This window comes from Drosophila mauritiana, chromosome 3R, assembly GCF_004382145.1.
Source record: "Drosophila mauritiana strain mau12 chromosome 3R, ASM438214v1, whole genome shotgun sequence".
Lineage (NCBI taxonomy): Eukaryota > Metazoa > Arthropoda > Insecta > Diptera > Drosophilidae > Drosophila > Drosophila mauritiana.
Genome location: NC_046670.1, coordinates 27,048,377 through 27,072,999, shown reverse-complemented (window position 1 = coordinate 27,072,999; position 24,623 = coordinate 27,048,377). Strand labels below are relative to the sequence as shown.

General features: G+C 42.8%; 6 protein-coding genes and 2 non-coding genes across 15 annotated transcripts; 5 read left to right on the top strand and 3 right to left on the bottom strand.

Moving 5' to 3' along the window:
* Nucleotides 1–4,826: 4,826 nt before the first annotated feature.
* On the bottom strand, nt 4,827–5,763 carry LOC117144366. 2 transcript variants are annotated; one of them, XM_033309488.1, is made up of 6 exons: nt 5,496–5,762; nt 5,325–5,432; nt 5,198–5,257; nt 5,109–5,141; nt 4,961–5,047; nt 4,827–4,898 (listed from the first exon to the last, which is right to left on the bottom strand). In XM_033309488.1, the coding sequence occupies exons 1-6, from the start codon at nt 5,727–5,729 to the stop codon at nt 4,878–4,880; spliced, it is 543 nt and encodes a 180-aa protein (XP_033165379.1). In that variant the 5' UTR covers nt 5,730–5,762; the 3' UTR covers nt 4,827–4,877. The 2 variants fall into 2 exon arrangements, with proteins under 2 accessions (XP_033165379.1, XP_033165380.1); XM_033309489.1 differs by lacking the exon at nt 5,325–5,432 and having other exon boundaries at nt 5,496–5,763.
* Nucleotides 5,764–6,040: 277 nt separating this feature from the next.
* Nucleotides 6,041–8,039, bottom strand: LOC117144362 (circumsporozoite protein). Its single transcript, XM_033309480.1, has 5 exons — nt 7,761–8,039; nt 7,594–7,704; nt 7,398–7,535; nt 7,274–7,336; nt 6,041–7,203 (listed from the first exon to the last, which is right to left on the bottom strand). The coding sequence occupies exons 1-5, from the start codon at nt 7,881–7,883 to the stop codon at nt 6,163–6,165; spliced, it is 1,476 nt and encodes a 491-aa protein (XP_033165371.1). The 5' UTR covers nt 7,884–8,039; the 3' UTR covers nt 6,041–6,162.
* A 240-nt stretch (nt 8,040–8,279) lies between these two features.
* Nucleotides 8,280–9,370, bottom strand: LOC117144367. Of its 2 annotated transcripts, XM_033309491.1 has the most exons (3): nt 9,157–9,370; nt 9,051–9,098; nt 8,280–8,685 (listed from the first exon to the last, which is right to left on the bottom strand). In XM_033309491.1, exons 1-3 carry the CDS (start codon nt 9,367–9,369, stop codon nt 8,386–8,388), a joined length of 561 nt encoding a protein of 186 aa, XP_033165382.1. In that variant the 5' UTR covers nt 9,370; the 3' UTR covers nt 8,280–8,385. The 2 variants fall into 2 exon arrangements, with proteins under 2 accessions (XP_033165382.1, XP_033165381.1); XM_033309490.1 differs by lacking the exon at nt 8,280–8,685 and having other exon boundaries at nt 8,914–9,098.
* On the top strand, nt 9,309–15,256 carry LOC117144364 (serine protease 7). 5 transcript variants are annotated; one of them, XM_033309486.1, is made up of 4 exons: nt 9,309–10,255; nt 11,998–12,098; nt 13,121–13,721; nt 14,559–15,256. In XM_033309486.1, exons 2-4 carry the CDS (start codon nt 12,056–12,058, stop codon nt 15,151–15,153), a joined length of 1,239 nt encoding a protein of 412 aa, XP_033165377.1. In that variant the 5' UTR covers nt 9,309–10,255; nt 11,998–12,055; the 3' UTR covers nt 15,154–15,256. The 5 variants fall into 5 exon arrangements, with proteins under 5 accessions (XP_033165377.1, XP_033165378.1, XP_033165375.1 ...); XM_033309487.1 differs by lacking the exon at nt 9,309–10,255 and adding an exon at nt 11,838–11,940; XM_033309484.1 differs by lacking the exons at nt 9,309–10,255; nt 11,998–12,098 and adding an exon at nt 12,371–12,626.
* Trnal-uag lies at nt 10,265–10,344 on the top strand. Its single transcript has one exon. It is a non-coding gene; the product is annotated as a tRNA-Leu (tRNA).
* Nucleotides 11,138–11,217, top strand: Trnal-uag. The gene has a single exon. It is a non-coding gene; the product is annotated as a tRNA-Leu (tRNA).
* A 695-nt stretch (nt 15,257–15,951) lies between the features above and the next one.
* Nucleotides 15,952–18,023, top strand: LOC117144363 (phenoloxidase-activating factor 1). The gene is made up of 4 exons (XM_033309482.1): nt 15,952–16,548; nt 16,627–16,723; nt 16,787–17,085; nt 17,408–18,023. The coding sequence occupies exons 1-4, from the start codon at nt 16,035–16,037 to the stop codon at nt 17,773–17,775; spliced, it is 1,278 nt and encodes a 425-aa protein (XP_033165373.1). The 5' UTR covers nt 15,952–16,034; the 3' UTR covers nt 17,776–18,023.
* Nucleotides 18,024–20,310: 2,287 nt separating this feature from the next.
* On the top strand, nt 20,311–20,886 carry LOC117144694. Of its 2 annotated transcripts, none has more exons than XM_033310018.1 (3): nt 20,311–20,518; nt 20,574–20,639; nt 20,725–20,817. In XM_033310018.1, the coding sequence occupies exons 1-3, from the start codon at nt 20,429–20,431 to the stop codon at nt 20,800–20,802; spliced, it is 234 nt and encodes a 77-aa protein (XP_033165909.1). In that variant the 5' UTR covers nt 20,311–20,428; the 3' UTR covers nt 20,803–20,817. The 2 variants fall into 2 exon arrangements, with proteins under 2 accessions (XP_033165909.1, XP_033165908.1); XM_033310017.1 differs by having other exon boundaries at nt 20,391–20,518; nt 20,705–20,886.
* The last annotated feature ends 3,737 nt before the right edge of the window (nt 20,887–24,623 follow it).

The window sequence follows — 24,623 nt, the reverse complement described above, 5'->3', positions numbered from 1 at the left end:
CTGTGTTTGTGTGAGGGGGAATCTGCAAGTTGGCGCTGTTGTTGGGCACTAAATAAAAGCGAAACTTGTTTGCGATGTTTTTTCGTTTTCCTCCCAGTGCCCCTCGCCCATTGTTCTTCCTCTTCTCGCAGTCTGCTGGTTGGGGCCTTGAATGGGATCCTGTCCGCAAACTTGAACTTGCTGGTGTGTCTGTGTGCGAAGAGTGGGGATGGAAGTGAGTCTGTCGCTGTCTCTTTCGGCTGTCAGTTGGAGCATGTACACTTGAGAAAAATATACAAGCTTAAAAATCAATTTGTTACAAATATATTTTTGAGCTACATTAATTTCTTTACAAAATTACTACTTTTTTTGAGGTTCTTATAGAGTGTTTCATATTTGGAATAAAGTGTTTGGGTTCCCTTCCCATCCAATTTGCTTCTCTGTGGCTTGTTTCAGTTTCTGCGATGATATCATGGCTGTATTTTTCTGAATGTGTGTGTCAGTCAGACAGTTGCTACTTCACTTTTTGTTCCTCGTCTTCTTATAATTCTTCAGTGCGTTTTTTGCAACATTATCTCTTTATCAGTTGACAGAGAAGACCTTGAGACGCCTCGTTGCCCATTAAGAATCGCAGCTTAGAAGGGTTCCAGGAGGGGCTAAAAACACTTGAAAAGAGACAGCGAACAGGAAGCCTGTCGCCCGACAAAAATTATAAATTAAATCAGTTTTAGCCAGTGCTAACTGCACACGCTCTTGTTATCATTGTTTCCTTTTAGAGGGGCCCAAAGGAAACCCCAAAAAGGCAGACACCAAATTATAATTATAATAACCATGATGATAATGCACCCTTCCCACTGTCCACTCATCAGGGCTTTTGTATTTTCGGGGTTTCGGGGAAGCTCGCTCAGGTGAAACAGGTTGAGCGACAGCAAAAAGGCCAAGAAATATGCATTCACAACATGGCAAGCACATATATTTGTATACCTGATTGTGGGCATAGGTGCACTGAAAGAAATAAAGCAAACTAACTTCGAAGTTGCTTAAAAAAATAATCGATTTTAAAACATTTAGAATTGAGTATAAAAGTAGGCAGTGAACCATTCTTGAGCAAAGACAAAATGTATTTGTATTATTTATTTTTTAGTGCACAATAAATACATATGTGTTTGTGTACGGCCATTTGCACACACTTGAGGTTTTCTCATTTTTTGGACATATATATTTTTATGACAACGACAATTTGACAGGCAGACGACCAAGAAAAAGTTTGGGAGAAGCGGAGCATAAAACAGAATTATCATAATTATCGAGACCTTTGTTTATGACAAACATCAGGAGCAGCTTGCAAATGCATGTGTCTGTATAAATTGTGTGAAGACATGTGTAGGGGAAGCGGAGCTCGATTTTGGGATCACTTCATGCCACTTCTCAGATGGTGCAGAAAAAAAGAAAAAATGTATATAAATATAAAAAAAATAAGCTGCAAGGTCTTGCATATGTTTCCCAACTTGGATTTATACCCATTGCTAAACTGATTGTTTTTTGAAGTAAAAAATAAATCTGCAACTGAAGTCATGCTTCGTTTGTTTTTAAAGAAGTGCAATGCATTCGGATTCTTCAAAAGCCCCTAAGTATGCTAATTTCATTAAAAAGAATCAACAGAACCGGCTTGTTGATTCGCTTCCTGGCGGAATCATTCACTTTTCCGGTGGACACAATTGTGCCCGTCACTGGAGCTATCTCCAAAATGAAGCGAAATAATCCTGGCTGTCATTAATCAAGACTGGCTCACTCCTCGACTTTCCAGACCAAAACTCTTTTCACTAACTGTTCTTACTTTTGCTGACGGTTTCTGTGCGCGCCGCAATTTAAATGAATTTTTTCCACACTTCATTTTCATTTATTCTGTGTCATGCTCTATCATCATTAAAACGTCCAAATCGCTTCCTTTGTGCCTCTATTTTTCGGCAACAATTTGCTTATCTGGATTCACCATCAACAGGCAGACACGAGGGTACCACAAAATACAGGTGACCATAATATACATACATATATATGTGGGTACATAGTACATACATATATCGGGGGTCTGTTGGTGGCCTGAAAACCACTTGAGCGTGTTTCCTTTTGACCAGCAAAGTCGGTTGTTTAACGTTTGCACTCTGTGGCTTTCATTTGTGCCAGCCGCCACGCCCCCAACCCCCCAACACATTCGCCCACCCCCTTTTCCACCTGCAGCATTTTCACACTCACTTCATTTAATTTAATTTGTGAGTATTTTTCGGCTGCCGCGGCGAGGAAAACAGTGTAAACTGATACGAGCTTAATGATGTCGATCCGCAGCTCCCTGCGTCTTTGGTCCTAGTCGTGTGTTTTTAGGTGTCACTGCACTGGAAAAAAAGGATTTGAAACCCTAAAAAAAAATTGCTTTAGTTTTGTAACGATTTTTATTCAGCTCGGCATTTTCCTTCCTTAATTTTTATTGTAATGTCTTGTTATCAAAAGTAATTTATTTATGAAATCAAACTTGGTTATGGCAACCCCCTTTTTCTTAGTGTTTCCTTCCCTATGTGTGCCTAAGCATTAATTAATTTTAATGAAGCTGTTGCTGATGTGCGTGTTAAGTATCCCAAATTACAGTCAAAAGTCCGATAATTTTGGTTTTTGGGAGTGACAGTTGACAGCTTGAAATTGTGGCTTTTAGGGCTGCAGTTGGTTTTTCGGAATCGTGGATGCGCATCGATAGCTGGGCAAATGCCTGATTCGTATCTCCCCTGAACAGCCGCGATTCGGCTTTACTCCTGGTTTTGGTCAAGTGTCGATAAGACAACCTTTGGCATCTCGCCTCTCTGCTAAATTTCAAAAGGGGCAGGAGGGGCAAAGGCTGCAACGACGTAATCGAAAACCAGTTCTGCGGCTGGAAAAATGTTCATTATAGGGATTTCTCCTTTGTGTATTGTGTACATAAGGCTCTAAAAGTGGTTTGGCAACCCTTTTTGACACACAAACACCATTGCAGTCGGGGAGTAAATGCAGTTTTTAACGAGGCACGTACACATGCCTGTTTAGATGCCACTTGGATGCATTTCCAGCTTTTTTTCGCTGCATTGCAATCACGCCGCTGTTGCATGTTGCATGATGCATGTGCGTGCCGCTTGCCTCGAAAAGCAGGGTGGTTCACTCTTGATCTTGAGAGAACAATCGTTTCAAGGTTGCCGATATATAGACTTAAATAATAAAAATACCATATCTAATAGAATGTATATATCAAGTAGCTATAATGATATAGAGCATCCGTCAAAAAGGTGGTGTCACTTTGAAAAATGAGTCGACTTGAGGTACCCTCGCCACTTTTAGTCAACTTGCTCCCAGCTATATATAACTCGATTTATGTACGGACTCTGACAGACTTTGTACATACATTGTTTATGCAATTCTCGTGACTCCTTTTGGTTATGTTTTCTCGACTCGTTGTGGTTTTACATTCGCCTGGCTTTTTGCAGCTCCTGCTGTTATTGTTTATTCTGCTTTGGTAGCATTTATCATATACAGCCGCTCCTCAGTGGAGTCCGTCCAAGTGTCCGCTGCTCCTTAGACCTTGACCACTAACATAGAAACAGGCCGAAACCGGTTGGCGGGCCAACTCGATTTGCACAATTGGCAGTCCTGCCTGCAGAGCTCCCCCTCTTGGTAACCCATCCATTGCATATATGTATCTGCAAGTATATATATATGGGATTCAATTACCGAATCACACCCACGCAACTGGTAACTGCGATCCGTGGATTCGGCTAGCTGTCAAACCGCCAATTAATGGCCCAAACAATGACGGCCAACTGATGGACAGAGAGTGTCACAAATTAATGAAAACGATTTCTATTATCATATTTATACTCTATAAAACATAGGCTATGTAAATGATTGGTAATTATGCAGGTAGTTGTTTATAAATTTATTCATGTTGCTGTTCTGAACATAAACATATCATTATTTCAATATTTTTAAAATTTCAAGGAATAGAGTGTTCCATTTAAGAGGTCTGAAGGGTGTTCAAAGTTCCTGTTTGCCTAAAAGTATTAAGGTTTTTGTCTATTGTAATATTTATCCAGTGTTCGCACGAACATCGGTTAGTCAGGTTTTGTGGGTGGGGATTACGGGCTGTGCATTTTAATTGATGCGGGATTATGGGTGCCACACAGCTGGGAGGCGACCAAAGGGTTGCCGAAATTAATTACCAAAATGCTTGTTAATTTTCATAATTACAGGTCAGGCTGGCACGACTTTCCTTGGGGGAGCGGTTGGGATCGTGTGTGAGCGGAGGAGGAGCAACAGACATTTGCCGCTCGATAAAGTGACTTAATAGCAGGCCTCGAGGAGCAGGGAATGTCTTCCGGAGTTGAGGAACCCCCATACCTTCTCCCCCGAAATCCCGTATGATTCCTATTCCCCTCGCCATGACCTAATTCCGTTCTGTTCGGTTCGGTTCGAGGAACAAAGGCAACCTACTTGTCATAATAAAAATTATTCAAAAACCGGCATGTGTGCATGGCGCTTCCTCCTTCTACTGATGGATTTTATTCAATTTTTTTTGGAAACTTGAGCCCCTAATGTTGTTGGCAATCACGTGTTCCGACTTCGATTCACCTCGTATCATTTGACCCCTCTTCCATTCTGGCTACGAGTATAACCCCCTTTGGGGATCGAGCTAGAAGCAGATGCAGCATTTCTGATTCTGGAACCCGAGCTTGTTTACTCTTCTTGGATTTCAAAACAACCCAGCACTAATTGATGCCCAACTTGTTGATGAACTCTGCCCAAATTGGTACACAAAAGAAGCACTCACTAAGCTCTTTGCGCGATTGAATATTTATTTGTTAATTGAACTGCTTCAAAGTTCTTCAGAGGCTGGTGAGGGCATTCTGCGAGGGGTATTACAATTCGTTACTCATCTGATTAACAACTGTTCTTAAGGGCCACTTACAGCCAGATCGCCTAGGCCAGCATTTAGCTGCTTTATATAGGGGGCAGCAGCATCAGCGGCAGCGGCAATAGTCTTCGCACTTACGGCCTGCAAATCAAGTATAATTAGTATAACTCATGTGGAATTCGCGAGAGTCGCTCAAGCTTACTCCTCCTTCAGCTATGATAGAAGCACCATTGGACTAAAAAAATTAAGAATATTTTAATAATTTAATATTATAAGTTGTAATTAACATACCGAAAGACTGCGAGCCTGAGGTGCGTTCGTCATCTGAACACTAAGACTGGTAATGGCATTCTATGAGCATAAAAGAACCATCTTATTCTTGGAAGTTTCCAACGGACTTTCCAGATCTGTAACTTACAGCCAGATCTCCGAGACCAGTGCCCACTCCACCCAGAACATCGCCCAAAAGATTGGTGGCCTCGGGTTGCATGTAATCGTTCTCCACTCTTAGACTAGTAAGTGCGTTCTGAAAGAATATTAAATATTTTAGGTAAACATCAAACTAAATATGTATTATACAGTATAATACAGCCAGATCTCCCAAGGCGTTTCCCATGTCGCTTAGGATGTTCAAAGTGGTTGGCTGGACAAAATCCGATTGGGAGCGGGCCACAGCCTTTTCCAGTTGATGGATGACCTTCTCCCCAGCAACGGCCACTTGGGACACATCTCCCATCAGGGACCCAATGGTGAGGGTTCCAGCTCTAGCATTCTGGGCCACCAGAACGATGACAAAAAGGGTTAGAATTGTAAAAGACTGCATGTTATTGCTTTTCGTAATATCGGAGAATCACTGAATCACTTCTATTAGCAAAACTACATTTATAGGCATTTCTTATCGTTTGGCTTATGTGGGAGTTACCGACTTCTGTGACGCCGCCAATAATAACGAATCACACATGAGTGCTTCTTGATTCCCAACTGTTTGGCGGTAAGTTTTGATTCTGATTGATCGCTCATTTGATTTAATTTCAGGGTTTTCCTTTCGGTATCTATAAGGTGATTTAATCTATAAACGACAGTCTCAAGTCAAGTCTTAGTATCAGAAAGTTAAAATTAAATCGACTGTAAGCGTTCAGAAGTCAAAACAGAAATGTAATGGGATTTTATAGAGATCTAGTGCTTAAAGTATAACAAGTGCATCGCTCATTAATTTGCTCGTTCATTTATTATTATATTAAAAGTAGAGAGAAACTCTAAAATATAGAGTGGAAAATGTTGCTTGCATCATGTGCAATATTTCCAGCAGCATTAGCTACATCTCCAGCGACATTTCCTGCAGCATTTGCAACATCCCCAGCGACATTTCCAGCAGCATTAGCAACATCTCCAGCTACATTTCCAGCAGCATTAGCAACATCTCCAGCAGCGTTTGCTGCGTTTCCAGCAGCATTTGCTGCACTTCCAGCGACACTTCCAGCAGCATTTGCAGCATCATGCGCAACATCTCCGGCTACACTTCCAGCTGCATTTCCAATGTCGCCTCCAACCTTGCCGGCGTCGTGGAAAATGTGTCCAGCATCACTTGCAACACTAGATGCAGCACCTGCAGCATCGTGAGCGATAGAGCCTGCAGCTCCAGAAACACTCGAGGCCACATTTCCAGCAGCATTTGCTGCACTTCCAGCGACACTTCCAGCAGCATTTGCAGCATCATGCGCAACATCTCCAGCTACATTTCCAGCTGCATTTCCAATGTCGCCTCCAACCTTGCCGGCGTCGTGGAAAATGTGTCCAGCATCACTTGCAACACTGGATGCAGCACCTGCAGCATCGTGAGCAATAGTGCCAGCAGCTCCAGCAACACTCGAGGCCACATTTCCAGCAGCATTTCCAATGTCACCTCCTACCTTGCCGGCGTCGTGAAAAATGTGTCCAGCATCACTTGCAACACTAGATGCAGCACCTGCAGCATCGTGAGCGATAGTGCCAGCAGCTCCAGCAACACTCGAGGCCACATTTCCAGCAGCATTTGCTGCACTTCCAGCGACATTTCCAGCAGCATTTCCAATGTCGCCTCCAACCTTGCCGGCGTCGTGGAAAATGTGTCCAGCAGCTCCAGCAACACTCGAGGCCACATTTCCAGCAGCGCCGGCTACATCATGAGCTGCCTTTCCGGCCGACTCTGCAACCTTACTTCCCACATTGGTAGCACCACCATCGGTGGAACAGGTGCAAGCACAGGTAACCGAAGGATTCTCGTTGCTACTTGATACATCACGCTTACTGACAGATTTCTGGAAAGTACAAAAGTAACATTCGATTGTGGAATATGCACGTATTTATCATTGTAAAAGATATACATACCTTACTGGTTTGATTGGCAGACTGGCTTGCCAAGGCTTTGAGTTCTGCACTGGCTGCCTCTTCCTATAAGGAATTGAAAAACATTTGAAGAATTTTAAATTGCTTCTGTACTTGTTAAACTTACCGCTTCCTGGGACACCTGATGTCCAAAGTTAATAGCGCTATTGGAAGCCTCTTGTCCTAACAAATTGCCCTCATCTCCCAATTCGTGTCCAAAAATTCTGCCATCCATTCCAAGTTCCCAAACGGAGGACGCATTTTCCTACAAATGTTTAAATATTGCTAGAAACCAGGACTTCCTTGGATTTTTTAATTCTTACTGCTGCTTCTCCGTACTTCACGCCACTTTTGGCGGCTTCTTGGCCATATTGGATGACCTCTTGGCCTAATTCATTACCGAAAGCGGAGGCATCCTGACCGATTTCGTTGGCCTAAAGTTTAAGATTCAATAATAGTGCTTTTCAAATTTCTCTTTATATTCAATTACCAAGGTGTTGGCCACACTTTTTGCGTTTGTCCGTTGTCCAACTAAGGAAATCACCAACAAAAGACCGACTACTATTATTTTCATGTTTGGATATGGAACTAAAGATAAATGCGAATTTTCCATACTTTATATACGAAAAATTTAGCACTTTTATCTAAGGTTCAAAGTTCTTATCTAAGACCCACTTTCGTGATCGATCCATTTTAAACACGGTTGCATTTTGACAAATATTTCCTCTAGTCTAGTAAAAAGTACGCAAATAGTGTAAGATAACAATGTCGATGTCTCCTAGGTCTGGTTTTTTTATCTTGAAGGTGTCCGGCATTTGATTAAATACCCTAATTATGTTTTAATTACACGTAGTTAATGAAGTTAATGCACTTAATTTATGATTTAATCACCCTTCGGAAGCTCAAGTTCAAGAATATACATCGATCGTTAACATGTTTTGATAAGAAATTATGATTACCAACTCGCTCTTATCAAAATTAGAACAAAATCGCTTCACTTCTTGGGGTATTTTTTTGTGAATGAATAAGCACTAAAGAGCTATTTTTATTATCAGTGAGTAAACATTTCGGTCTGCTTGTTAGTAAGCAAATCAATAGATTGTGAAGTATAGTATCTACATATCTTCGCCTTTAAGCGGAAAGTACTTATAAGGATTTGGCATTCCATTGGGCAGCAATCGTCTGCCAGTTCGTCGCATTTTCAGTTTTTTGGCGAGTGTATTATGATCCAAGGGTTTTTGGGGATTTCGGTAGTTGTTAAATAAAAAGTTTAAAAAGTATTCAGGCTTCTTCTTTTTCTTGCCGATTTTAGTTGTATGTTTTATCCCCATTGGTAGCTGGTAAGCAAATCGAATTTTAACGTTTTCGTCTGGTTCGATGTTAAAAACCTTGTCATTGTGGTCTTCTAAACTGGACTGGAGAAACGTAATTGAATTATTTTTTAATGTTACACATATCAGACTTTATGGCTCACAAGCTTTTTTTCCGCTTTTGTTTCGTCTAATAACTTTGCCTGCATTTCTTGAGCAAACAAGACTAAAAGGGCTAGATATACTAACAATGGGGCTTCCATTATAGAACTGCTTTAAAGTGAATAAGTTCTCAAAAGAGATTGTCTAGGAAATCAATTCGTTGCACTTAACATCATTTAGTGTTTACAAATGTACCTATTTTCCTTTTTTATTTACAATGTTTTTGTTTCGAATGAAATTGGTGATTTCAGAAAATGAGTCATAATCTTGTGATTTCAGAAAATGATTTGCATATTGTTGCCACGCACTTTGCGTTTGGGTTTGGATTTTTTTACAATGTAATTACTGAGATTTTCCTGGAAACACATTAAAACGGTAAATACAGAATTGAAATATGTTAACATTAGAACTCACGAAGGCCTTAGAGATTTGCCTGGATTCCTTTCCAGTGACTCCGCTGCCGAATTCGAAGAGCGCTTGCATATTTCCCATTGCATCTTCGATCTCCTTATCAATCGCCTCAGCCTCAAGTGACTCATCTGAGGAGTCACTGTTCAACAGTGCTGGTTGTGGAGCAATCAGCAGGAGCAGAGCCACTATGGCCACCATTCGACTCACCTGCCCCATTCCATCGATTGGATGCTTTGAACTCGAGTTGGTCGATATCCAATCCACTTAATTCCCGAATTATCTACGGAAACGCTTTGGGAAATCGCTTCGCTGCACTTCTCCAATCTCGGATCCTTCTCCCCGGGAATACAGCCAATGCCAGCTGCTGTAGTTCGAAATCCGTAGCCATCGCTTTACGACGATTTTTATGCAGCCCGCCAGCGATTTGATAGATTTTTGCATAGAACGATTCCCAGCACTTCCGTTGCGTGACATTTCGGGTGGTGTTCGCCTAATGTAAACAAGTTATAAAACGCTCGTAAAAGGCCAGTGCGAAAGCGAAACTATGGCCACATAAAAAGGCTATAAAACCTGGAGCTTCTGCTACCGCACTCTGTAAAAAAACAGGGAGTCGAGCGGAGAAGTGCAAATGCTGAGATCGTAAAGCAACAACCTCAGGACCTCGTGACCTCAGAAGGGGGTCAATGGCAGAGAACAGGGGAAGTTTGAGTCAAAGGTGACCCGCGCCCCCCAACTCTCGTTATCGCAAAATCAAAATGCGTTTGTCAATGAATTAGAATCGCTTCGCTGGCAATGTCGCTCGTAAAGTATTTGCCTTTGTTATAGCATTTTAGCACATTTTACTACCCATACTAAATACGCAAATGACTAGAGTTTATTCCTCAGATTTTAGCGATTTTTTTGTTTATGCAAAATGTTTTTTAAGGAACGCCCATGAATTGACTATGTTCATTTCCGTACTTGCAACCACTACTATTCGAACTACCTTTTTTGAGACGAGTGTCGGCAACACTGCTGGAAAATCCACCCTAAAATTATGCCAATAATGCTAGTGTGCTCAACTTCAAGGCTCGCTATGTTGAAATTGCGCATTTGACAACGTGTGAGTACAGGCAGCGTGGCCGAGCGGTCTAAGGCGCTGGTTTTAGGCACCAGTCCGAAAGGGCGTGGGTTCGAATCCCACCGCTGTCACAGTTTTTTTGTTCTTTTTGAACATTAAAAAAAAATGCTAAGGTTGCTTTTTTTAAGCCATAGATGGCTTACAAATTGTATCAAATCTGTGTTCTTACCCTTCAGTCTTTCTTTCTTTGTTTTACGAATGTTTCTTTTATATTCTTTTATAGGTGATAAATAACAAAATACATACATACATATATTATAATAAGTAGCCTTAAATATTTTTCGTTACCAGGTGCTGGTGCTAATAGCTTATTCAGAATATGTTGGAATTAATCGTATTGTCAAGTTGGATATCACTCATATTAAACATACAGTGATTATAATTATGTTATTATTTGGTATATACATACATAGCTTTAAACACAAGGATTAAAACATATTTCTATAGCTGGAGTTCCAGTCAGTCATATATTTTGCCGAAACCACAGCCAATATTTTAAGAGATTGCCCGCTTAAAGGCACATTTAAAGATGAACTACTTATGAGTAATTGTTATTAATTGTGCCATATTTTGCTCTCGTATTTTAAGTGTCTTTTCGTGGGCTTGTGGAAGTGGACATTTCGAAGACAACAAAAATTATTAATTGTTTGCATAAAAAGAACCACAAAACAGAAACCACCATTTTAAACCAGCAAACCAATAAGAATAGAACATACTGTATTTAGCGTTGATAAACTGAGACTAATCACAAACGCAATTACTGCGAGTAATTACTCAAATACCAATTGTTCTATTTTTAGAAAAAAACGTAAATTTTTTGTTCAGAACCTTTTATTTTCTAGACGGCGCTTGCCGCCTCATTGCGGCAGCGTGGCCGAGCGGTCTAAGGCGCTGGTTTTAGGCACCAGTCCGAAAGGGCGTGGGTTCGAATCCCACCGCTGTCAGGTTAATATTCTTTTTTTTTCTCATTTAACAGCAGGATGCTGCATTTCTTACATATTCCACGCCTAATTAGACCTCGCAGAACGGAACTTCTGGACCCGTGGCCTGTTTTTCCGGAACACAAAGACTCCGTTTATCTGGCGCTGACATTTTCCGCGTGCTGCCTTTCAACTTTCCGTGTGCTCAACCCTTTTGCGGTAACATGTTGATCCCCTTAACAACCCGCAACGCAAGGGAAAAGCCAGGAAATTAAAGGGTTTGCCTTGCTTTTCAGCCGTTGAAATCAAATGGATAAAAGTATCAAATGTCCGAAATGTATCCCGTGGTTATTTCCGGCCACCAACTGACTCTTAAATACCGCAAAGACTGTTACTGAAAGATAGGCGACTGAAACATTGGGTTTTGTGCGCAAAAAGCAGATTCAAAGCTCATTTACAAGATACACGGAGAAACAGAAAATAATATTAATAAATGTAATGGATTTATATTTTAAAATAGACTCTGAACTTTGGAATGTATCTATTAATATCTCTGCTGATTTGTTGTTATATTAATTGCCAATTAATATTTTTCTTTTCTAGTGGTTTTGTATTTTCTTTTTTTTTCTTTTGCTTATGGAAATTTTTCAGTCTTCTTCGCATTAGGAACTGGTTTACATACATATAGACAGCACCTTGTTAGCTGGTAAATCACCAGGCGTTCCGGGGAATGACAGTGTTCTGCCGGTGGATTTTGCATGGAATAGTTGATATATATCATTTACGAGCCCTGGTCTCTTGCAGATGATGCATGACAAACGGGCAAACCCCCTGAAGGGATGCAAGTGTCTAAATACATGCGATGTCACCATTTGGTACAATTTTATATAGAACATATCTATTGGGTGAGTAACCGTGGTAGCTTTGGACCGTTTCCTGTTAACCAAATATTGGTAACGTTTAGAGGAAATCCTAACCAACGTCATTGACTTGAGGTCTTGGGTTCCGCAAGTTCGTTGCACCCAAAATATAGGTTTTCCTGACCATAAACTCGGAAGTGAGAACCTTCGGTGTCACCTGGTCACCTAGTGATACGCATCTTAAAGATACAAATCGCATAGTACTAGACACTAGATTTGAAGATTAAACCGCAGCTTAAACCGCGGAGAACAGTGGTGCTCGATTGTTAAACCCGCTACTGTAGCGTTCCGATCGAGAACCGATCGGAGATCTCGGTCGACGAAGCTGAAGCTGCGGCTATAAAAAGCTCTGACCAACTCCAGCCATTGCACAGTATGTTTTATCGGGTCAGCTGGAAACGATCGCACTCGCAAGTTTATTAAATAAATTCAGTTATTAAAATAGCAACAAAATGAAAGTGTTCGCGGCGGTTATTCTTTGCATTCTGATTGCCCACGAGGCCAAAGCCCAGTGTGAGTGTTGGCCATTGAAAAATTCCCAAAATCGTGGGAAATACGCACAAGTGCGAGGAAGTCAAGTGCATTTCAAATTAAGCCGGTTCGACAAGATCATTTGATTCGGTACATTGCACGCGCCAGAATTTAAAGTGGGCAGTTCCCCGAAAAGTGCATTGCAAAAATTAGAAAAAGTACAGAATCACTTTGAAAATATATCAAAGAGATTATCCATTAATGTCATCGAATGGATTCTATATAATAAATATACCACTAGTAGTTTTCAAGGCACTCTTATATTAGTTTGTAAATTGGACTACTTTAAGCAGTCGAGCTTTAGTTTTGAGTTTGTTTTCATAATTAATACACGATGTTTCTTTAAGTGTGCCTTGATCAATCTGTACAGATTGGAGCAACATCACCTTCCTGAACCGCAAGAATGTCTGAAAAGTGGCGCGCGCATTTAGGGGCATCCCCTGCAGAACCTGATTGCAATATTTTTATCTCCTCAGCAGATTCGAGGTGCATGAATCCCAATCAAACCCCTGGACTTTGCGTGCTCATTAATGAATGTCAGACACTCTACTCCGTGCTGAAGCGGGCCACTTTGACTGATCAGGAGAAGAGCTTCATCAAGTCCTCGGCCTGTGGAAGGGGCAGGAATAATCAGCCCTATGTTTGCTGCACCCAGGATACGGGCTATGTGAGGACCCAACGCCAGGATCCTACCTTTCCGGACTACGGTGGATTTGGCGGTGACTGGGTGGACGAGCGACCCCAGAGTTTCGCTTTTCCCAGACAAGAAAGACGTCCCTGGAGCTTTGGCAACCAGCCAGACACCAGCAGAACACCTTTTCGAAAATCATCGACTGGCGACGGCTCGAATTTACTACCTCAGCCTCCATCCTGCGGGGGCGTGGCAATCAGGAACAGGATTTACGATGGCCAGGACACCGATGTGAACGAGTTTCCCTGGATGGTCCTGCTGGAGTACCGCAGACGATCTGGAAATGGTGTGTCCACCGCCTGTGCAGGATCCCTCATCAACCAGCGATATGTCCTTACGGCGGCCCATTGTTTGACTGGCAGGATCGAACGGGAAATCGGAACACTGTGAGTATCTAAAGTGGGTTTCAGATGTACTAATGGGAATTTTTAATTAAAAGAGGCAGGTCAGGGACCGTACACATGTTCATCAAATTACAAAATTAATTAGTTTTTGTGGTTAAAACAAAAGATGGAAAAGATGTTATTATATTTTATGGAAATTTCCGAAGCTTATGTAAATCCCTAAACTAATTTCTAATCTCTTCGAAAAATTTCCAGAGATTTTAAACCCAATTTGTTCCAGACATTCTCATGTCAAAGAAAGGGGAATTTTTCCCGCGATCTGCTTTGAGCATCTCTACAAGATCAGTCCGCATAAGTGTCATGGAAAACTTCCTACTCATCTTTCCACTTTATATTGGTTTCGCTTAGAGATTCCACCAAGATTTAGTAACTGATTGTTGATGTTTGCGACTTTAGGATTAGGGGACTTACTATAGATCTGACCCACCGATTCATGAATGGGCACCAGATCAATAGACTTATGAATCAAGTTTTGGTATGCTAAGATCTACTCTCCAATCCAGTTTCTCGGCTTGGGCGAAAGTCATCGCTTATTCACGCTTGTTTGTCCGATAATTCCGCGAAACGGGCTGAATTCTCCGGCTAAGTCGGCTAACGAGGCCAAAGGGATCCCCAGGCTTGGACCTGGCCAATATTAATTAGACTGTGCTTAGCCGCTTGCTAACCTGTTGTGATGATTCACAGACCCGGGCGTTCGGGTTCTCAATTCGCTCCGCTCTCGATTCTCCATTGACCAAGCACCAATTAGCGTTTTAATTCTAGTGTTTAATGGCTTAAATGCTCATTAATTGTTTTCGGCTTGTTTCTCATTTGCTTTAGTGTGTCGGTGAGACTGGGCGAGCATGACACTCGCACCGCGGTGGATTGCCCCCCAGGTGGAGGAAGTTGCTCGCCGGAGGTCCAGCGTTTGGGCTTCGAGGAGGTCCGGGTTCACGAAAGATACAGCGAAAAGGCCTCCAATCAGGTGCACGACATTGGTCTCATTCGCCTGGAGCGCAACGTCCGCTACTCGGACAACATCCAGCCCATTTGCCTGCCCTCGTCTGTGGGCCCGGAGTCGAGGCAGTCCGGCCAGCAGTTCACCGTGGCCGGCTGGGGCCGTACTCTGAAGATGGCCCGCAGTGCCGTGAAGCAAAAGGTGACGGTCAACTACGTGGATCCCGCCAAGTGCCGCCAGAGATTCTCGCAGATCAAGGTGAACGTGGAGCCCACCCAACTCTGTGCCGGCGGACAGTTCCGGCAGGACAGCTGCGACGGAGACTCCGGCGGACCGCTGATGCGATTCCGTGGCGAGACCTGGGTCCTCGAGGGCATCGTGTCCTTCGGCTATAAGTGCGGACTGAAGGATTGGCCCGGAGTCTACACGAATGTGGCTGCCTACGACATCTGGATCAGGCAGAATGTGAGGGCTTAAGTCCCAAACTCACATTGAATGTTCAAAACAAAAATTGTGATCTTTAGCACTCTTAGATTAGCAAAGTAACTAACTTAGATTTTAGTAGACATAAATATTTATTAATGCAAATAGAAGTTTTATATATGATTTGCTTTTTATTGACTTGGGAAAGATACAGACATATACTTCATAATATTAGGTAATATCACCAGCCCAACGAGGTGGTTGACCTGGTCAGAAAACCTTTGGATTTCCCAGCAGAATGCGACACCTTCAACAATCGCGGATCCCAATGACAAGCCGCGCTTTAATTGGCGGGTAATACGGCGCCAGAAAACCACAAGAAAACAACTTCCGGTTTTGGCAGGTGTTTTGTTTTGAGCCGTAGTCGTGGACTTTGGCCAAAACAAAGTGGCAGAGCTTTGCCAAACCGCCGCCGCCTAAAAGTGTGCAATCCATCAGCGAGGAGCTTTGACCAGCCAAGAGCCAGACTCTCGCCTTGAACGAAAGTGAAACCAGCTGGCCAGCTGAGTCGGTTATGCAATATATATTATAACCGGACCAGCCGGACGATCGGTATCGGTCGACCTGCCGACTACTGCACTTTTGGACTCGTTTTTTCGCCGCCTAAGTGGGGCGGGGGCGTCGCATTTGTTGACACCTGAGTTGGAGCTTTGAGCTGGTAGACTGAAGACTGGAGACTGAAGACCCGGGGGTCTTCGGCTCTTCCGACTTTTCGGGGTCTTCGGCTTTTCGCTTTTTGGCACTCCGCTTATACAAACTGCGTTGCCATTCAGTTTCGGTTCGTAAGCCTTTGCCGCCACTTCTTCTTGCCAGACGATCGGATTTGGATTTGGATTGTATCTGCGGTTCAAGATCACTTATAAATACTGTTACCCATGCTCGGTTCGGTTCTGCGACTATGGATACTCTTCGGCTGTTTCTACCGCTTCTTGGCTCTGGCCGAGGTCCTGCAGGAGTGCGACATTCCCAATGAGACGAAGAGGGGAGTGTGCCTGGAGGTCAGCAGGTGCAAGGCGTATCTTCAGGTGCGGAATGCCACCAATTTGCCGGCGGAGAAGGTTAATTTCCTGAAGAAGGTGCAGTGCGAGGTGGAGCAGCAAGTGTCGGAGGCGCAGGGTTCATACGAATCCCTGGTTTGCTGCCCGGCGAATGGCCAGGATTACCTATTTCCCGTGCTCCAATTCTCCAAGTTCGAGTACCGAAGATTTCTGGATGTCACCGCTCGATTCAAGCGGAAGAAACTAAAGCGGCGCATTCAAACGGTGGAGCCAAGTTCGGGATTCAATTTACTCAATGAGTGCGGCAAACAAGTGACTAATAGAATTTACGGAGGGGAAATCGCCGAACTGGACGAGTTTCCTTGGCTGGCCCTGCTGGTCTACAATTCGAGTGAGTCTAAATAGGTGTTAGAAAAGTGTTTATTTTCATTTCCTTTATTTTTTCACCATTTTTTCTTAATATTTTTAGATGACTACGGCTGCAGCGGAGCCCTAATCGATGATCGCCATATCCTAACAGCTGCCCATTGTGTTCAAGGCGAAGGAGTTCGTGATCGCAAAGGATTGTGAGTAAATTTTAACTAAAATGTTTTTATGTATGTTTATAACGAATTTTACAATCCGTTTAGAAAGCATGTGCGTTTGGGCGAATTCAACGTAAAAACGGAACCCGACTGCATCGAGGAGCCAAACTATTTGAGCTGTGCGGATGCCGCTTTGGATATTGCCTACGAAAAGATCCATGTGCATCCGGAGTACAAGGAGTTCTCCAACTACAAGTACAATGACATCGCCATTATCAGGCTGAAGCATCCCGTGTCCTTCACCCACTTCGTCATGCCCATCTGTTTGCCCAACAAATCCGAGCCACTGACTTTGGCCGAGGGCCACATGTTCTCCGTTTCCGGATGGGGTCGCACGGATTTATGTTAGTATACTCAATATTTTGGATATATTATGGTTATCTCATATCTTAACTTCAAGCTATAATATGTTCTTCTATGTTTTAAAGTGGAAAAACAATGCCAGCTTTATTAAAGCGGAGAACAATAATGTTTACCTCTTTATTAATGGAAGTTTTTGAAAACCAAAACATGGGACTTTCCATAATTTAGACATAGCTGTCTACTGAATTCATTCAGCACGGAAGTCTTGTGTTTATACAATGTCTCTGGAAAATATTCCATTTACTGAAAACAAGTTGTTTCACCTAAATCAATTAATAAAATATATTATTGATTTTATTGCAGTCAACAAGTACTTCATCAACATCCACAGTCCCATCAAGCTGAAGCTGCGCATTCCGTACGTCTCCAATGAGAACTGCACCAAGATCCTCGAGGGATTCGGAGTGCGACTGGGTCCCAAGCAAATCTGTGCCGGCGGGGAGTTCGCGAAGGACACGTGTGCCGGCGACTCCGGAGGACCTCTGATGTACTTCGATAGACAGCACTCCCGGTGGGTGGCCTACGGCGTGGTCAGCTACGGATTCACCCAGTGCGGGATGGCCGGGAAGCCGGCTGTTTATACTAACGTGGCCGAATACACGGACTGGATCGACAGTGTTGTGCAGCAGAGGAAAAAGAGCCAACTGACGACGCAGGCCAAAATGGCTTGACGTCAGATTTCTTTATTCTGGGGGAGGAACAATTGGCGCCTAATTGAAGTGGGCGGGATTCCGATTCAGATCTGTTTACCTCTACCATACTTGTATCTACCGTATTTGTACATATTTTGCTAATTATCTAACAGCCATCAACTATTTGGTTAAGCGTGTGAGTGAATGAGTGCGGAATGTGAGTGCCTGTGCGAGTTAACAAAAGTCTGAAAAACATGTTTCTATTTAAATAAACTACTGAATATTTACCGCGTCTGTGGAGTTTAATTGAAATGGGCTGCCGTTGAAGATTGCTGCTGACTCAGCCGGGAAATTGTAACTCTAAACTGCCGGAAAATAGACATCTTGAATGGTTTACAAATATAATTTTCATGTGTTGAAATTTGTTTGAGAATAATTACTTCTCGAAAATATAACCAGTTCATTGAACTTGCAATCAGTATGTTTTATGACTGAATCAGTCTGTTCATGTAGTGTCATAGGGGTATAAGTTTATATCTACACCTTTGAATATGATGTTTATATGTATTTCTTTAAGTGTATTTTCGATATCAGCTGTATAACAGCTGTTTGACCGCTCGGCCAGCTGCTCAAACCCGCCGATGCAGTGGTCTTCGGCTTGATGTCGTCATTGATTGCCACACTTTGCTTTCACCCGCCATTCGCGTGCATTCAAAACGAGGCTTAAAAAGCATAAAAAAAATGGTCAGCTCGCGAGCCGAGTGATGCAATGGCTGCCAAAAACAAAGCCGAGTCCACAAGCCCATCCAAAAGTCAGCCAAATCGGTGCCCAAATCGGTGGCAGGCCCATTCATCAGGCCTGCCTGGGATCCGAAAATAGCCAGAAGCCCAGAAAAGAGCGCTCCATGGGCCATTTGTATGCGGTGCGCAGGTGTTGTGGCCAAGTGCCGAGTGCCAGTGGGCCACTGACCAAAATTGGCCAAAAGCGAACAAGAAAGATACGAACGAACCGAAAGATCCGAGCAGAGGGATTTGAGTTTGGATTTCGAGGGGCGACTGCTCATCGCGAGTGCGTCATGGAGTGAAAGTGAACTTGACTCTTCGGCGGGCTGCATTTGATTTAGTGCCCCCAACCGGTGATTATGATGTGTGCATTAATATTCATGATGTTTATCAGCTGGCGACGACACCTGCTCGAAAACCAGATCCAAGACTTTGGGGCGCCGTTCATTCATACATATGCTTGTGCAGCTCATTATCGGCTTTTTGGCGATTTCTGTTAACCTTGAACCACATACGTATACCCATTCAAACTCACACTCGCACAAATTAGATTTTGATTGGGGAATTGGCAAACATGAGTGACATTGAAAAGCTTCGATTTTCGCGGAACGGTCAACGAGAAACTGGGTGAAATGATAACCGGTTTTCAGTCTGATCACAGTCTTAATCGTTCTTTAAACTCGAAATGAACAGTATCATCATGAAATGAAATCAACATAATTATTAACAATTTTACCAAATGGAAATGTTTCTTATCTGGCTTTAAATATTTCATTTATTTTATTTCATAAACCTTGACCCAATGTATCGCTCGATAACCCTTTCTTTGTACTTTGCTTCATTCATATTTCAGATAGTATCTGCACTTGCACGCTGCTATCCGTTGGAACGCTTGAATCTGTGTATAAAGTACTTGTAAATACGTATTCAGTTGAATGAAATATTGAATTTTTCAAACCTATTTGTGTGCTGCACATCTGAAGAGCCGGCTACTTACGCTTCAATCAAAACATCGGCCAACTGGCGACCGCAGGAACATTGAATGGCCAACTGGGCGGAGTAATTCGGTTATGGCCACGCCCACCGGGCAATTATAAAGTCAATTTGAGCTACTTTAGCAGGGGTCCTGGCAAGTCCTGCGAAAGAGTACAAACGAGTGGGGAGAGCGGAAAAGTCTTCTAATCAATTTACCAACTAGGCAACCCCTCAGAAGTTTGATAATTGCATTGTGCTGCGCTTTGTGAAAAGTTTGTTTTTTTTTGGCAGAGTGGGAAATTAGAAGGCCAGCTATAAAATTAGCCATATGGCGAAGAAGGGGTTTTCCCAGGTAGAAGCATTTTCCGATGCTTTGTTTCCCTCCCCTCCCCGTAAAAAACTGGCAATTGCATTTCCATTTCCATTTAACGGCAGCTGAGACCCTCGACTATAAAACTTTATCGACTTGTTAACTGAGCTTCGTATCAATAAATGCCAACGTGCCACACAGACGTTGACATGCCATTAAATGTCAATGCCAAGTGCGTCTCAGGACACATATCCTGGATCCTTTAGTCAATTTTTGCATGACGACGAGGGTGCTCTGCACCCCTCAAAGCCCAACAATTGTGGAATTTGCAAGGGTAAGTGCCAGCATTTGGGCCAAATTGTTGTATAAACTCAATGAAATTAAAATGCGAAAAAGAGGGAAATGCGAGTGCAAATAAATGAATGGAATGAAATAAAATGGCAAAGTATCCGGATCGCTTTCATTAGTTAATGGATTGCTTATGAGATGAATGGAGGGACAGACCTATTTGAATACAGTCGTAGTGCTGCTATCTCAACTGAACTCGCGATTAATCAGAATTATGTGCTCAAGACGCCATATTACTATTCATTCTTAAAGTGCAATTCAAGTAAATCAGTCGCAATGAAAAGCTATCTGCTGCTGGGCATATTATTATTATATTATCTGTGCATGTTTTTGCTGATTGAGGGACGGAGTGCTGGGATCAAAGAGGTTAGTCTGTTTCCATAATAACAATAATTAAGCATCTCATTGAGTTTCTTTTTAGGAAAGCGACAATTCCCACACAAAAATGCAACTTCTCTGCCCAACTTTTTCAAACATTTCTATGCAGGTAGAATTTGATTGATTTGTTTTCTTAATATTAGCAGTAATAACAGTTTCGTTCCTATAACTTAGAACATAACCCGTCTCTATAGATCAAGTTTGGGTGGACGCGTACAAACGGATCACTTGGGAAGATCACGGACTTACCATCGGAGAAGAGTTCCAGCTAGGCGTCGAAATAAGCCCAAATATAACCATTCTCTACAGCAAGTTGCTTGAATAAAGATACTTTCATGATCCAAACTGTAGTAGTAGCTACAAGTTGTTTTTAGTTACACTTCTACACAAGATGTAGACCCACATCCCCATAAATATGCAATCGAATGGCCTGGGACGCGAGTGTACCCAGCAGTTAATAACAGTGCAGTCATCCCACGCACGTGGCCACCAAATGAAGAGTAAATAAAATCCGAGTCCTGGCTCCCAGGATCCTTCACATGCCATCGCCATAATCGCTGCTTAATGGGAAAACTGTCTCGCGATAATAATCATCATCTCCGATTTTTCCTTATGCAGCAATAATTGCGCACGTGAGGCGAACGAAGGATGACTTTCGCATTATGGGAAAATTGTTATGTGCAAATTTGCATATTTCTGTGGCAACCCTCGCGAAAATCAAGCACTTGAACCCGCGTTCAATGTTTATTAAAAATTAGCAGCAAGCTGTTGGCAAATGAAGGCACAAGCCGAAATTTATTTGCAAATCAAGCAGACATCCTTCCGTTTAAATTCGTTTTTTAAATGTGGATGATTGCCTGCAATTATGATTTCTGCGCGGAAAACTTGTTCAATCTGAATTCCAATTTAAAAGAAGGTGGTTCCATTATATGGCACACTAGGTCAAGTCGCAGGTCACAGCTCCGGGGCAATCGCAGGTCGGAATATTTAATTCCAATTACACAAAGGGCGGCGCATTTGCATACGAAAAAGTGAAACTTAATTATAAGCATTTTGTAACATTTTTTTCTAATTGAACTTTTCAGCCGCCGAGCAAACAAACCACCGCCCTAAGGACATTTTTCGGTGGGTGGGGCTGAACAAACAGCGACATATGTGAGTGTCAGTCGCTGGGAAGGGGTGGTGGCCTTACGAGCATGTTTGGGACTGTACCAAGATGACAAATTCGTGTCATTTGGCCAGGGAAATAAATAAATAAGGTGCGCAGCTATGCCACACATGAGGGCATGGGAAAACACTTGCAAGTTTCCCAAGATTTCGAGTGGCTTTTCCCTGCAAATTCCGTTTCTAGCGGAGAGGTTGCGAAACTTGAAGTTGCTCAACATGGACAGTTTTGCACATTAGCACGCAGCACTCGAGATAATGCGGGAAATTGGGAAAAAGGACCTCTTGAGCCTGTCAGTCAGACACTTAGAGGCACTCGCCCTTCCACTTCCCTGCCATTCGGCAGATTTGGAAAGTCAAATACAATTTGATAGCCGGGTCGGACAAAGCCAAAAAAGACCAGTTAACGAGGATGGAGAAAGGTTAGAGTGCCGCAGGCGGGACTTCAGATACAAAACGTTCCAAATTGGACCACATGCGGACCCGGCCCCGCGATCCCAAAAACATTTGGGCAACCCACCAACTATGCAAATAACATTAATTGTTTCGCCAAACAAAGGAAATGCAAAACAATAATCACGGAAAATAGGGAAAATGCGAGAGCGGGGGAAATGGAAACGATACAATTTGGATTTCGAATTGATGTTGGAAAATTATAATGCACATAACCCTAACTCCGGGCAGTCGCGTTAAGCGGAAGCGATTCGTTTAAATTTGATATGGGATATGCTGTATGGTATTTGCTATATGGGATACTGCAGGATAAAGGTACAGTACACTACAGACAGTGCGGACCAACCCCATAAAGCGATTTCGCTGGGCTTTCAGGGTTGGGAGAGGAAAAGTCGGGAAATACATCAAACAGCAACAACCCTGAGCATTTTCGGGTTACAAGGTGAAAGGCCCCTGCTCCGCGGACTTCTTCAAGATCCTTTTCAGTACAGCCTCATATGGTAAGGATGCACTTAAAAAAAATAAGCTAAGGTAATAGGGTGTTGTAAGATATTGAACCCATTTTTAACAGTTTCCTGAAAGTTGCTTCAATATAAAAATTAATTCAAAATTAATTGAAGGATGTTAAATGAAGTAAACTTGAATAATTAAAATGAAAGTACTCTTTTTTGAGTGTCTGACGAAGTTTTCTTTTAATCGCTTTTGGCGAACGCCTCACAATGGGAGCAGCCTCCTTCCAGCGGCTTTTCTCCTTCCATCGCGCTTTCCACCTCCGTTGACTTTCCCCCCTTCACGGCTTTATTGTTGTTGTGCGTGTATTACAGTCCAGCGATTTGCATATGAATGAACGTAATAAGGCAGGGCAGGCAAATGAAAAGTAAGCTGAGCACCCAACTCCAGGTCGAACTCCTTCTCCAGATCGGAGCTGAAATCCTTATGCATTCGAATCCGTATCCTTACAAAAGAAGGCACATATGGAGTATCCGAAAGTGCCGGTCGTAACTGGTAATGAAACATTCCACGAGTGCGGAATTAATAGGAATGATTTGTCTTTTGTTGTTGGTCGGGATAAATGCCGCGGGAAGGATTCTCTAAATTGCATTCGAATGTTTAATTGAGCGGAAGGAGGAGGACCAGAAAGTAGAGATCTCGGGGGGAGAACAATAAGGATGAACCAATTCCACATAGGGTAAAATATTTAGGGTACTTGAATGCAAAATTATATTACATGCGGAATATATCAATAAAAGAAGAAGCCATTCTGCAGTATTAAAATATATCCTCGAGGGAAAGGACACTTACTTTCTGGGAACATATTATTATGTGTGGCAACAAATAGCGTGATATACAACTTCAAATCCCATTGAGACTTCAAGACCATTCCAATTAAACAAATGTTGGACTAAATTAAGGTATAATCTAAGGTCCTAGTTCCCTAATTGCAATCGCAGCGAACTGTTTCTAATCAAGTTCATCACGCCATTTTCCCTTGATTGACCCCAATTATCGGTTTGCTCCTTTTGGATCCAAATGCTAAAGAAGGAAATTACTTAAATCGAAATTACGCCGCATTGGATGGAAAGAATAAGGGTCCAGTTCTCGAGTCCTTGGCAGGACTTCAACATTGAAATTTAATCAACTTGCTTTTTCCGGCCAACTACTCATCGATGTTGGTTCTTTTTTACTATGCTAAGCCGGAGTGACCCAGGGAAAGACCCTTCTCAGCACGCATGAAGTTCATTGATTAACGATTTCCACACGAGGAGTTGGGAGTGAGGAGGAGTAGGGGGAGGGGTGCTTTTCCCGGGGGGAAATGGCAGGACATGCACACACATAATCAAAAAATTAAAATCTCTTTATGTTTTTATGCGCGCTGATTGAATGGTCCCATTGTTGTTATTGCCGGACAGTTTGATGTGCCATTGATGGACTCGACTAATCGCCGGACTGGCCACCCCTCGGAATCATCGGAATCATAGTCATCATCCCATGGTCAACCCCAGGTTCCTGGTCATCGCCAGTCGAGTGTAATGGATACGAGGCAAAGGACCAGAGCCATTATCCTTTGGCCGCGGGCGCTGGAAAAGCGCTGGGAAAACCAGACAACCAGAAAACCGCGACGGGGAAAATGGAAATTGTTGCTCCTTTGTGCGGCTTCACTTTCACATGTGGCACGTCCCATTTTCCCAGGTAGCATTTAATTAAGCCCCAGTGCCGCGAGCTCCTGCTAATCTCTAATCAGGTTATTACCAGACTTTCCAGCGCTTCCCTTTGAGGTTCGCTTCCTCTTTGATTCGCTAATTGGGAGTGAGTGTGTGAGTGAATGATCGAGTGTGTGAGTGAATGAGCGGACAGGGGACTTCACACCTCGTGTCCTCAGAAAGACAAGAGAGCTGGTCTGACAGGTTTAAGGTCCTTTGAAGTGGTCCTGGAACAAAGAAGCGCCGCAGTTGGGCAACTTTTGTGCCAGTTTTCA

Bases quoted from the DNA above. Each gene is read 5' to 3' on its own strand.
- LOC117144364 (XM_033309483.1), top strand. From the start codon at position 13,048: ATGTCTGAAAAGTGGCGCGCGCATTTAGGGGCATCCCCTGCAGAACCT. The intron at 13,722-14,558 runs GTGAGTATCTAA...CATTTGCTTTAG, and splicing joins GAACGGGAAATCGGAACACT to TGTGTCGGTGAGACTGGGCG.
- LOC117144367 (XM_033309491.1), bottom strand. From the start codon at position 9,369: ATGGGGCAGGTGAGTCGAATGGTGGCCATAGTGGCTCTGCTCCTGCTG. The intron at 9,099-9,156 runs GTGAGTTCTAAT...ATGTGTTTCCAG, and splicing joins GGCAAATCTCTAAGGCCTTC to GAAAATCTCAGTAATTACAT. The intron at 8,686-9,050 runs GTGCGTGGCAAC...ACGTTTCTCCAG, and splicing joins AATCCAAACCCAAACGCAAA to TCCAGTTTAGAAGACCACAA.
- LOC117144366 (XM_033309488.1), bottom strand. From the start codon at position 5,729: ATGCAGTCTTTTACAATTCTAACCCTTTTTGTCATCGTTCTGGTGGCC. The intron at 5,433-5,495 runs GTATTATACTGT...ATATTCTTTCAG, and splicing joins ACGCCTTGGGAGATCTGGCT to AACGCACTTACTAGTCTAAG. The intron at 5,142-5,197 runs GTATGTTAATTA...TAATTTTTTTAG, and splicing joins CTCAGGCTCGCAGTCTTTCG to TCCAATGGTGCTTCTATCAT.
- LOC117144363 (XM_033309482.1), top strand. From the start codon at position 16,035: ATGCTCGGTTCGGTTCTGCGACTATGGATACTCTTCGGCTGTTTCTAC. The intron at 16,549-16,626 runs GTGAGTCTAAAT...TAATATTTTTAG, and splicing joins CCTGCTGGTCTACAATTCGA to ATGACTACGGCTGCAGCGGA. The intron at 16,724-16,786 runs GTGAGTAAATTT...CAATCCGTTTAG, and splicing joins GTTCGTGATCGCAAAGGATT to AAAGCATGTGCGTTTGGGCG.
- LOC117144694 (XM_033310017.1), top strand. From the start codon at position 20,429: ATGAAAAGCTATCTGCTGCTGGGCATATTATTATTATATTATCTGTGC. The intron at 20,519-20,573 runs GTTAGTCTGTTT...GTTTCTTTTTAG, and splicing joins GGAGTGCTGGGATCAAAGAG to GAAAGCGACAATTCCCACAC. The intron at 20,640-20,704 runs GTAGAATTTGAT...CCTATAACTTAG, and splicing joins TTTCAAACATTTCTATGCAG to AACATAACCCGTCTCTATAG.
- LOC117144362 (XM_033309480.1), bottom strand. From the start codon at position 7,883: ATGGAAAATTCGCATTTATCTTTAGTTCCATATCCAAACATGAAAATA. The intron at 7,705-7,760 runs GTAATTGAATAT...CTTAAACTTTAG, and splicing joins AAAGTGTGGCCAACACCTTG to GCCAACGAAATCGGTCAGGA. The intron at 7,536-7,593 runs GTAAGAATTAAA...AAACATTTGTAG, and splicing joins TGAAGTACGGAGAAGCAGCA to GAAAATGCGTCCTCCGTTTG.